The 12,194-nt window shown below is 50.0% G+C and overlaps 1 protein-coding gene across 1 annotated transcript in view; it reads left to right on the forward strand.

Moving 5' to 3' along the window:
* nwd1 (NACHT and WD repeat domain containing 1) overlaps positions 1-10,887 on the forward strand; it is a 192,145-nt gene extending 181,258 nt beyond the window's left edge. Inside the window, exon 18 of the mRNA XM_072485462.1 lies at positions 10,556-10,887. Within this exon, the coding sequence (XP_072341563.1) occupies positions 10,556-10,860 (305 nt within the window). The 3' untranslated portion in view covers positions 10,861-10,887. The remainder of the gene's footprint in view (positions 1-10,555) is intronic.
* Positions 10,888-12,194: the final 1,307 nt, after the last annotated feature.

Below are 12,194 nucleotides of genomic sequence, written 5' to 3' on the forward strand. Positions count from 1 at the left end.
TACGAGGCAGGGACAAAGCGCACTGGACAACCTGATCACCTCCAGGTTTACCTACCCGAGGGGAGGGGGACCGCATCCCAGCCCCACACCCCCTCCCCCCGGCGACCCCCACCTGCAACTCACTCCATGATACATACCTGCTGCACTAGGGTGGGGAACCTGGGTTGGCAGTAACAGCGGTTCTGGTACATGGGATGGAGGATGATAACCCGCTCTGCTGGTGCTCCACATTGTTTGGCAATGTCTGACTCCTGCCCATTGTAGCATTTCACATGGTCCCATCGAATCCCTGGGGTGGTGGGGGTGGGGACGGTCGGGAGTGTGGAGCCCAGGCCACCCACAGGGACTGCACATATCCCCCTTCCCCCAGCACCCACCCAATATCCCCCACCCGGCCAGCCGAGACCAGCCCACCCCTCACACCCATTCGACATAGCAACGAGGCAGGTTGTAACAGAGGTAACAGGTGTTTAATGTGAATGAATATATTCAAATTTGTGCCCGAGCCCCTATACCTAAACTGTGCCCTGCACCCATGCCAACTTAACTAGTGTCTAACTTCCTGGCCTTATGGGTCCTAACGCTACGTCTTGGTGGTTCCCCAGACGGTACAGCAGGAGTGGAGACGGCCTGCTGTGACTCCTGCCCTGCGACCTGGGTGCCTGGCTGCTGCTCAAGTGTCCTGGGTGAGGTGTTCTGCTCACCAGGTGCACCAAGGATGGGTGGGGGGGACGGGGGGGGGGGGGTGAGTCCGAGGTGCTGCGGTGTTCTGGCACTTCCCTTGCGGGAGTCACTGACACGGCTCCATCAGCTATCCTCCCTTGGATGGTCTACTCCATGGGATGGGGGGGTGAGCGGCGCTGTCCCCTGAGGCTCTCCTGACACCTGCCATTGCCAATCCTGGAGGCCCACTCTGGCCTCGACCAAGGTCCGCACACTCGCGGCCATGGAGCACAGGGAGTGGACTGCGCCACATCACGCTGCGATTGTGCCACCACCTTCTGGGTTTGTGACACATCAGCCAGTGACTGCGCCATCTCCCTCTGGGACTGGGGCACCTCCCTCTGTGTCTGTGCCACGTCGGCCAGGGCCTGGGCAACACAGGCTCCATCACTCACTGTAACACAGTCCCCATGCCCCACGGTAACTCAGTCTCCATCCCCCACTGTAACACAGTCTCCATCCCCCACTGTAACACAGTCTCCATCCCCCACTGTAACACAGTCTCCATTCCCCCACTGTAACACAGTCTCCATCCCCCACTGTAACACAGTCTCCATCCCCCACTGTAACACAGTCCCCATGCCCCACTGTAACTCAGTCTCCATCCCCCACTACAACACAGGCTCCATCACTCACTGTAACTCAGTCTCCATCCCCCACTACAACACAGGCTCCATCACTCACTGTAACACAGTCTCCATCCCGCAGTGTAACATAGTCTCAATTCCCCAACTGTATCACAGTCTCCATCCCCCACTGTAACACAGTCTCCATCCTCCACTGTAACTCAGTCTCCATCCCCCACTGTAACACAGTCCCCATGCCCCACTACAACACAGGCTCCATCACTCACTGTAACACAGTCTCCATCCCGCAGTGTAACATAGTCTCAATTCCCCAACTGTATCACAGTCTCCATCCCCCACTGTAACACAGTCTCCATCCCCCACTGTAACACAGTCTCCATCCCCCACTGTAACAGTCTCCATCCCCCACTGTAACACAGTCTCCATCCCCCACTGTAACACAGTCTCCATCCCCCACTGTAACACAGTCTCCATCCCCCACTGTAACACAGTCTCCATCCCCCACTGTAACTCAGTCTCCATCCCGCAGTGTAACACAGTCTCCATCCCCCACTGTAACACAGTCACCATTCCCCCACTGTAACACCATCTCCATCCCCACTGCAACGCAGGCTCCATGACTCACTGTAACACAGTCTCCATTCCCCCACTGTAACACAGTCTCCATCCCCACTACAACGCAGGCTCCATTGACTCACTGTAACACAGTCTCGATTCCCCCACTGTAACATAGTCTCAATTCCCCAACTGTATCACAGTCTCCATCCCCCACTGTAACACAGTCTCCTTCCCCCACTGTAACACAGTCTCCATTCCCCCACTGTAACACAGTCTCCATTCCCCCACTGTAACACAGTCTCCATTCCCCCACTGTAACACAGTCTCCATCCCCCACTGTAACACAGTCTCCATCCCCCACTGTAACACAGTCTCCATCCCCCACTGTATCACAGTCTCCATCCCCCACTGTAACACAGTCTCCATTCCCCCACTGTATCACAGTCTCCATCCCCCACTGTAACACAGTCTCCATCCCCCACTGTAACACAGTCTCCATTCCCCACTGTAACACAGTCTCCATCCCCCACTGTTACACAGTCTCCTTCCCCCACTGTAACACAGTCTCCATTCCCCCACTGTAACACAGTCTCCATTCCCCCACTGTAACACAGTCTCCATCCCCCACTGTAACACAGTCTCCATCCCCCACTGTAACACAGTCTCCATCCCCCACTGTATCACAGTCTCCATCCCCCACTGTAACACAGTCTCCATCCCCCACTGTAACACAGTCTCCATTCCCCACTGTAACACAGTCTCCATTCCCCACTGTAACACAGTCTCCATTCCCCACTGTAACACAGTCTCCATTCCCCACTGTAACACAGTCTCCATCCCCCACTGTAACACAGTCTCCATCCCCCACTGTAACACAGTCTCCATCCCCCACTGTACCACATTCTCCATCCCCCACTATAACACAGTCTCCATCCCCCACTGTACCACATTCTCCATCCCCCACTATAACACAGTCTCCATTCCCCACTGTAACACGAAGAACAAAGAACAAAGAAAGTACAGCACAGGGACAGGCCGTTCGGCCCTCCAAGCCTGCGCCGACCATGCTGCCCGTCTAAGCTAAAATCTTCTGCACTTCCGGGGTCCGTATCCTTTTTTTTCCCATCCTATTTGTCAAGATGCCCCTTCAACGTCGCTATCGCCCCTGCTTCCACCACCGCCTCCGGCAGCGAGTTCCAGGCACCCACTAACCTCTGTGTAAAAATCTTGCCTCGTACATCTCCTCTAAACCTTGCCCCTCGTACCTTAAACCTATGCCCCCTAGTAATTGACCCCTCTACCCTGGGGAAAAGACTCTGACTATCCACTCTGTCTATGCTCCTCATGATTTTGTAGACCTCTATCAGGTCGCCCCTCAACCTCCTTCGTTCCAGTGAGAAACAAACCAAGTTTATTCATCCTCTCCTCATAGCTAATGTCCTCCATACCAGGCAACATTCTGGTAAATCTCTTCTGCACCCTCTGAAAAGCCTCCACATCTTTCTGGTAATGTGGCGACCAGAATTGAACACTATACTCCAAGTGTGGCCTAACTAAGGTTCTATGCAGCTGCAGCACGACTTGCCAATTTTTATACTGAATGCACCGGCCAATGAAGGCAAGCATGCCATATGCCTTCTTGACTACCTTCTCCACCTGTGTTGCCCCTTTCAGTGACCTGTGGACCTTTACATCAAGATCTGACTGTCAATACACTTGAGGGCTCTACCATTCACTGTATATTCCCTACCTGTATTCAACCTCCGAAATGCATTACCTCACATTTGTCCAGATTAAACTCCATCTGCCATCTCTCCGCCCAAGTCTCCAATCTAAATCCTGCTGTATCCTCTGACAGTCCTCATCGCTATCCACAATTTCACCAACTTTTGTGATGTCCGCAAACTTACTCATCCGACCAGTTACATTTTCCTCCAAATCATTTATATATTACACGAACAGCAAAGGTCCCAGCACTGATCCCTGTGGAACACCACTGGTCACAGCCCTCCAATCAGAAAAGTACCCTTCCATTGCTACTCTCTGCCTTCTATGACCTAGTCAGTTCTGTATCCATCTTGCCAGCTCACCCCTGATCCCGTGTGACTTCACCTTTTGTACCAGTCTACCATGAGGGACCTTGTCAAAGACCTTGCTGAAGTCCATATAGACAACATCCACTGCCCTACCTGCATCAATCATCTTTGTGACCTCCTCAAAAAACTCTATCAAGTTAGTGAGACACGACCTCCCCTTCACAAAACCATGCTGCCTCTCGCTAATACGACCACTTGCTTCCAAATGGGAGTAGATCCTGTCTCGAAGAATTCTCTCCAGTAATTTCCCTACCACGGACATAAGGCTCACTGGCCTGTAGTTCCCTGAATTATCCTTGCTACCCTTCTTAAACAAAGGAACAACATTGGCTATTCTCCAGTCCTCCGGGACATGTCGTGAAGACAGTGAGGATCCAAAGATTTCTGTCAAGTCCCCAGCAATTTCCTCGTTTGCCTCCTTCAATATTCTGGGGTAGATCCCATCAGGCCCTGTGGACTTAATATTTTTCAAGACGCCCAACACCTCGTCTTTTTGGATCTCAATGTGACCCAGGCTACCTACACACCCTTCTCCAGACTCAACATAGAACATAGAAAAATACAGCACAGAACAGGCCCTTCGGCCCACGATGTTGTACCGAATCTTTGTCCTAGGTTAATCATAGAGTATCATAGAATTTACCGTGCAGAAGGAGGCCATTTGGCCCATCGAGTCTGCACCAGCTCTTGGAAAGAGCACCCTACCCAAGGTCAACACGCCCACCCTATCCCCATAACCCAGTAACCCCACCCAACACTAAGGGCAATTGTGGACACTAAGGGCAATTTATCATGGCCAATCCGCCTAACCTGCACATCTTTGGACTGTGGGAGGAAACCGGAGCACCCGGAGGAAACCCACGCACACACGGGGAGGATGTGCAGACTCCGCACAGACAGTGACCCAAGCCGGAATCGAAACTGGGACCCTGGAGCTGTGAAGCAATTGTGCTATCCACAATGCTACCGTGCTGCCCTTAAGAACAAATTAATCTATACGATAGCATTCTACCGTAATCCATGTACCTATCCAGTAGCTGCTTGAAGGTCCCTAATATTTCCGACTCAACTACTTCCACAGGCAGTGCATTCCATGCCCCAGCTACTCTCTGGGTAAAGAACCTACTCTCTGACATCCCCCCTATATCTTCCACCATTCACCTTAAATTTATGTCACCTTGTAATGGTTTGTTCCACCCGGGGGAAAAGTCTCTGAGCGTCTACTCTATCTATTCCCCTGATCATCTTATTAACCTCTATCAAGTCCCCCTTCATCCTTCTCCGTTCTAATGAGAAAAGGCCTAGCACCCTCAGCCTTTCCTCGTAAGACCTACTCTCCAGTCCAGGCAACATCCTGGTAAATCTCCTTTGCACCTTTTCCAAAGCTTCCACATCCTTCCTAATGTGAGGCGACCAGAACTGTACACAGTACTCCAAATGTGGCCTTACCAAAGTTTTGTACAGCTGCATCATCACCTCTCGGCTCTTAAATTCAATCCCTCTGTTCATGAACGCGAGCACACCATAGGCCTTCTTCACAGCTCTATCCACTTGAGTGGCAACTTTCAAAGATATATGAACCTAGACCCCAAGATCTCTCTGCTCCTCCACATTGCCAAGAACTCTACCTTTAACCCTGTATTCTGCATTCATATTTGTCCTTCCAAAATGGACAACCTCACACTTTTCAGGGTTAAACTCCATCTGCCACTTCTCAGCCCAGCTCTGCATCCTACCTATGGCTCTTTGCAGCTGACAACAGCCCTCCTCACTATCCACAACTCCACCAATCTTCGTAACGTCTGCAAATTTACTGACCCACCCTTCAACTCTCTCATCCAAGTCATGAATGAAAATCACAAACAGCAGAGGACCCAGAACTGATCCCTGCGGTACGCCACTGGTAACTGCAATCCAGGCTGAATATTTGCCATCCATCACCACTCTCTGACTTCTATCGGTTAGCCAGTTCGTTATCCAACTGGCCAAATTTCCCACTATCCCATGCCTCCTTACTTTCTGCATAAGCCTACCATGGGGAACCTTATCAAATGTCTTACTAAAATCCATGTACACTACATCCACTGCTTTACCTTCATCCACATGCTTGGTCACCTCCTCAAAGAATTCAATAAGACTTGGAAGGCAAGACCTACCCCTCACAAATCCGTGATGACTATCCCTAATCAAGCAGTGTCTTTCCAGATGCTCAGAAATCCTATTCTTCAGTACCCTTTCTATTACTTTGCCTACCACCGAAGTAAGACTAACTGGCCTGTAATTCCCAGGGTTATCCCTAGCCTCTTTTTTGAACAGGGGCACAACATTCACCACTCTCCAATCCACTGGTACCACCCCTGTTGACAGTGAGGACGAAAAGATCATTGCCAACGGCTCTGCAATTTCATCTCTTGCTTCCCATAGAATCCTTGGATATATCCCGTCAGGCCCGGGGGACTTGTCTATCCTCAAGTTTTTCAAAATGTCCAACACATCTTCCTTCCTAACAAGTATTTCCTCGAGCTTACCAGTCTGTTTCACACTGTTCTCTCCAACAATATGGACCCTCTCATTTGTAAATACAGAAGAAAAGTACTCGTTCAAGACCTCTCATATCTCTTCAGACTCAATACACAATCTCCCGCTACTGTCCTTGATCGGACCTACCCTCGCTGTAGTCATTCTCATATTTCTCACATATGTGTAAAAGGCTTTTCCTTGATCCTACCCGCCAAAGATTGTTCATGCCCTCTCTTAGCTCTCCTAATCCCTTTCTTCAGTTCCCTCCTGGCTATCTTGTATCCCTCCAGCACCCTGTCTGAACCTTGTTTCCTCAGCCTTACATAAGTCTCCTTCTTCCTCTTAACAAGACATTCAGCATCTTTTGTCAACCATGGTTCCCTCACTCGACCATCTCTTCCCTGCCTGACAGGGATATACATATCAAGGACACACAATACCTGTTCCTTGAACAAGTTCCACATTTCACTTGTGTCCTTCCCTGACAGCCTATGTTCCCAACCTATGCACTTCAATTCTTGTCTGACAAAATCGTATTTACCCATCCCCCAATTGTAAACCTTGCCCTGTTGCACGCACCTATCCCTCTCCATTCCTAAAGTGAAAGTCACAGAATTGTGGTCACTATCTCCAAAATGCTCCCCCACTAACAAACCCATCACTTGCCCTGGTTCATTACCAAGTACCAAATCCAATATGGCCTCCCCTCTGGTCGGACAATCTGCATACTGTGTTAGAAAAGCTTCCTGGACACACTGCACAAACACCACCCCATCCAAACTATTTGATCTAATGAGTTTCCACTCAATGTTTGGGAAGTTGAAGTCACCCATGACTACTACCCTGTGACTTCTGCACCTTTCCAAAATCTGTTTCCCAATCTGTTCATCCACATCTCTGCTACTATTGGGGGGCCTACAGAAAATTCCTAACACGTGACTGTTCCTTTCCTATTTCTGACTTCAACCCATACTACCTCAGTAGGCAGATCCTCCTCAAACTGCCTTTCTGCAGCTGTTATACTATCTCTAATTAACAATGCCACCCCCCACCTCTTTTACCACCCTCCTTAATCTTATTGAAACATCTATAACCAGGGACCTCCAACAACCATTTCTGCCCCTCTTCTATCCAAGTTTCCGTGATGGCCACCACATTGTAGTCCCAAGTACCTATCCATGCCTTAAGTTCATCCACCTTATTCCTGCTGCTTCTTGCATTGAAGTATACACACTTCAACCCATCTCCGTGCCTGCAAGTACTCTCCTTTGTCAGTGTTCCCTTCCCCACTGCCTCATTACATGCTTTGGCATCCTGAATATCGGCTACCTTGGTTGCTGGGCTACAAATCCGGTTCCCATTCCCCTGCCAAATTAGTTTAAACCCTCCCGAAGAGTAGGGTTCAGATGCAACCTGTCCTGCTTGTACAGGTCCCACCTTCCCCAGAATGCGCTCCAATTATCCAAATACCTGAAGCCCTCCCTCCTACACCATTCCTGCAGCCACGTGTTCAACTGCACTCTCTCCCTATTCCTATCCTCGCTATCACGTGGCACCGGCAACAAACCAGAGATGACAACTCTGTCTATCCTGGTTTTTAACTTCCAGCCTAACTCCCTAAACTCTTTTATTACCTCCACACCTCTTTTCCTACCTACGTCGTTGGTACCAATGTGCACCACAACTTTTGGCTGCTCCCCCTCCCCCTTAAGGATCCTGAAGACACGATCCGAGACATCCCTGGCCCTGGCACCCGGGAGGCAACATACCTTCCGGGAGTCTCGCTCACGACCACAGAATCTCCTACCTATTCCCCTAACCATTGAATCTCCTACTACTATTGCTTTTCTATTCTCCCCCCTTCCCTTCTGAGCCCCAGAGCCAGACTCAGTGCCAGAGACCTGACCGCTAGGGCCTTCCCCCGGTAGGTCATCCCCCCAACAGCATCCAAAACGGTATACTTGTTTTGAAGGGGAGCGGCCATGAGGGATCCCTGCACTGTCTGCCTGTTTGTTTTCTTTCCCCTGACTGTAACCCAGCTACTCTTGTCCTGTACCTTGGGTGTGGTTACCTCCCTGTAACTCTTCTCTATCACCCCCTCTGCCTCCCGGGTGATCCAAAGTTCATCCAACTCTAGCTCCAGTTCCCTAACACGGTCTTTGAGGAGCTGGAGTTGGGAGCTCTTCCCGCAGGTATAGTCAGCGGGGACACCGGTGGTATCTCTCACCACCCACATCCTACAGGAGGAGCATGCAACTGGCCTAGCCTCCATCCCCTCTTACCTTGCAGAATATAGCTGCCTTGTGGACCAACTGGACCTCCGCCCTCCGCCTCTGCTCCCAGTCAGCTGCACTCTCTGTAAACCCCTGGCTCCCTTCTTGCTCATTGTGGAAATGTAGGAAACGAAATGAAAGGAGCACCTTACTCCCTCCTCACTTAACTCCCATCAGTCACCAAACTCTCACTATAGCACTCAAATGCACCAAATTCAGCACTCCCTCAGTCACCAAATTCTCACTATAGCACTCAAATGCACCAAATGCAGCACTCCCTCAGTCACCAAACTCTCACTATAGCACTCAAATGCACCAAATGCAGCACTCCCTCAGTCACCAAACTCTCACTATAGCACTCAAATGCACCAAATTCAGCACTCCCTCAGTCACCAAACTCTCACTATAGCACTCAAATGCACCAAATGCAGCACTCCCTCAGTCACCAAACTCTCACTATAGCACTCAAATGCACCAAATTCAGCACTCAGTGCAAACAAAGTCTGCACTATAGGGGATCACTTTTATACTGTGAATCTAGCCTCTGAAAACTGGCCTAATCCAATTAACTAATTAACAAGCTCCAGCTGCAAGTATCTACAAGTAAAACCTTTGTTTAAAGCTGATTGAAAATTCACCTTCTTCTAAACCAAACAGCAACTTTTAAGTTAATTAACTAAATAAAAGAAAGACTGGACTTTAGATAAAAATGAAGCCTTCTACTCCCTCGGTCACCAAACTCTCACTATAGCACTCAAATGCACCAAATGCAGCACTCCCTCAGTCACCAAACTCTCACTATAGCACTCAAATGCACCAAATTCAGCACTCAGTGCAAACAAAGTCTGCACTATAGGGGATCACTTTTATACTGTGAATCTAGCCTCTGAAAACTGGCCTAATCCAATTAACTAATTAACAAGCTCCAGCTGCAAGTATCTACAAGTAAAACCTTTGTTTAAAGCTGATTGAAAATTCACCTTCTTCTAAACCAAACAGCAACTTTTAAGTTAATTAACTAAATAAAAGAAAGACTGGACTTTAGATAAAAATGAAACCTTATACTCCCTCAGTCACCACACTCTCACTATAGCACTCAAATGCACCAAATTCAGCACTCAGTGCATCCACCATAGCACTCAACGTCCACCAATTCCTTCTCTTTGGTGAATAGTCTCCATTCCCGCTGGTCGGCCCCTTGCATTAATTGCTGTGCTGTGAACACAGTGGGAAGGGGTCCACGAGGTGCTGGATATGCAATGGTGCTAATAGGAGCTAATTGGCTGTAAGTGTGGTTTGGGCTGCCATCAATTCTACAAGGCTGGCTCTGGGTGAAGTGGTTTGAGGTGAGAAAAAGCCAGGGAACCAGGCTGACCCTCCCCCCCTCCTCCACCCCCACAACTCCCAGAGGGTGAACACCAGCCACTGGTTCAGTCTCCCAAATATTGAATTGGAGCAAATTTCTGCTGATCCACAACTGGATGTGGGACGAGCAGTCCAGCAACTTGGAGGGACAATGGAGGGGGCTGAGAGTGCTGATGGTGAGGTGTGGGGAGAGATAAACCATCTCTCTATGAGAAACTCATTTCCTCTGTCAGGGAGGTAGTCTGGTTAATGTGCCCACATTCAGTTACTGTCTCATTAACCCACTTACTGTGAATGTGGCTGTTATCAGTGTCAATCTTGATGACCGAGCATTTCACACAAACGCCTTAGTAAGAGAAGTCACAAGGTAAATTCAGACTTAAAGCACAGTTAATTCTGCAGAGGTTAACAAATGTTCCTTTGTATTCTGCAGGTACCCTCCTGACAGTGCAGTATGTGTATGCGGAGGTAACCAGAATCGTGCCAACTTCAGATGGGATGTTGGCCAGCACAAGGATGGGCTATCTCATCAGGGAGAGATTCACATGCCCAGCAGCTGTTGCTCCCAGTTATAACCCACTCAGAAACATCAAGGCTAACTGCTCCGTGCGGGCCAGGCAGGGGAAAGGCGTGAGGAGAGTCTATGCAGCTGGTCCCATCGCAGAGGCATCAAAACGACCACAAACCAAAACCCTTTTTCAGAACATAGCGCACTCCCGGCTCTGCTCCCTGCTCTGAACTCGCAGTAACACACCCTGCACCTCGCAAAAGGACTTATTCCCTTTAATATACCAAATACCAATAAATATCGTCATTCATGAAATAGGCAACAGATAATATTCAAATTATTTTGCTTACTGCTTCCCCTGAAGGTGCTGACTCTCTCTCTCTCCTGAAAGTGCTAACTCTCTCACTCTCCCCCTGAAGGTGCTCTCTCTCTTCCTGAAGGTGCTGATTCTCTCTCTCTCTCTCCCTGAAGGTGCTGACTCTCTCTCTCTCTCCTGAAAGTGCTAACTCTCTCGCTCTCCCCCTGAAGGTGCTCTCTCTCTTCCTGAAGGTGCTGATTCTCTCTCTCGCTCCCTGAAGGTGCTGACTCTCTCTCTCTCTCTCCTGAAAGTGCTAACTCTCTCGCTCTCCCCCTGAAGGTGCTCTCTCTCTTCCTGAAGGTGCTGACTCTCTCTCTCTCTCTCCCTGAAAGTGCCGACTCTCCCTTTCACTCCCTGAAGGTGCTGACTGTCTCCCTCCCCCCTGAAGGTGCTGATACTCGCTCTCTCTCTCTCTGAAGCTGCTGACTCTCTCTCTCTCCCTGAAGGTGCTGACACTGCCACTCTCTCCCTGAAGGTGCTGACTCGCTCCCTCTCCTGAAGGTACTGACCCTCTCCCCCTCTCTCACTGAAGGTGCAGACTCTCTCTCTCCCTGAAGGTGCTGACTCCCTCTCTCCCTCTCCTGAAGGTGCTGGCTCTTTCTCTCTCTCCCTGAAGGTGCTGACTCTCTCTCTCCCTGAAGGTGCTGACACTCTCTCTCCTGAAGCTGCTGACTCTCTCTCTCTCTCTCCCTGAAGGTGCTGACACTCTCTCTCCTGAAGGTGCTGACTCTCTCCCTCTCCCTGAAGGTGCTGACACTCTCTCTCCTGAAGGTGCTGACTCTCTCTCTCTCCCTGAAGGTGCTGACACTCTCTCTCCTGAAGGTGCTGACTCTCTCTCTCTCTCTCCCGGAAGGTGCTGACTCTCCCTCTCTCTCCCTGAAGGTGCTGACTCTCTCTCTCTCTCTCTCTCCCTCTTGCTGAAGGTGCTGACTCTCTCTCCCTGAAGTGCTGACTCTCTCTCCCTGAAGGTGCTGACTCTCTCTCTCCCTGAAGGTGCTGACTCTCTCGCTCTCTCCCTGAAGGTACTGCCTCTCACTCTCTCTCCCCCTGAAGGTGCTGTCTCTCTCTTCCTGAAGGTGCTCTCTCTCTCCCTGAAGGTGCAGACTCTCTCTCTCTCCCTGATGGTGCTGACTCTCTCTCTCTCTCCCCCTGAAGGTGCTGACTTTGTCTCTCCCTGAAGGTACTGACTCTCTCTCTCCCTGAAGG

This window comes from Scyliorhinus torazame, chromosome 19, assembly GCF_047496885.1.
Source record: "Scyliorhinus torazame isolate Kashiwa2021f chromosome 19, sScyTor2.1, whole genome shotgun sequence".
NCBI lineage: Eukaryota > Metazoa > Chordata > Chondrichthyes > Carcharhiniformes > Scyliorhinidae > Scyliorhinus > Scyliorhinus torazame.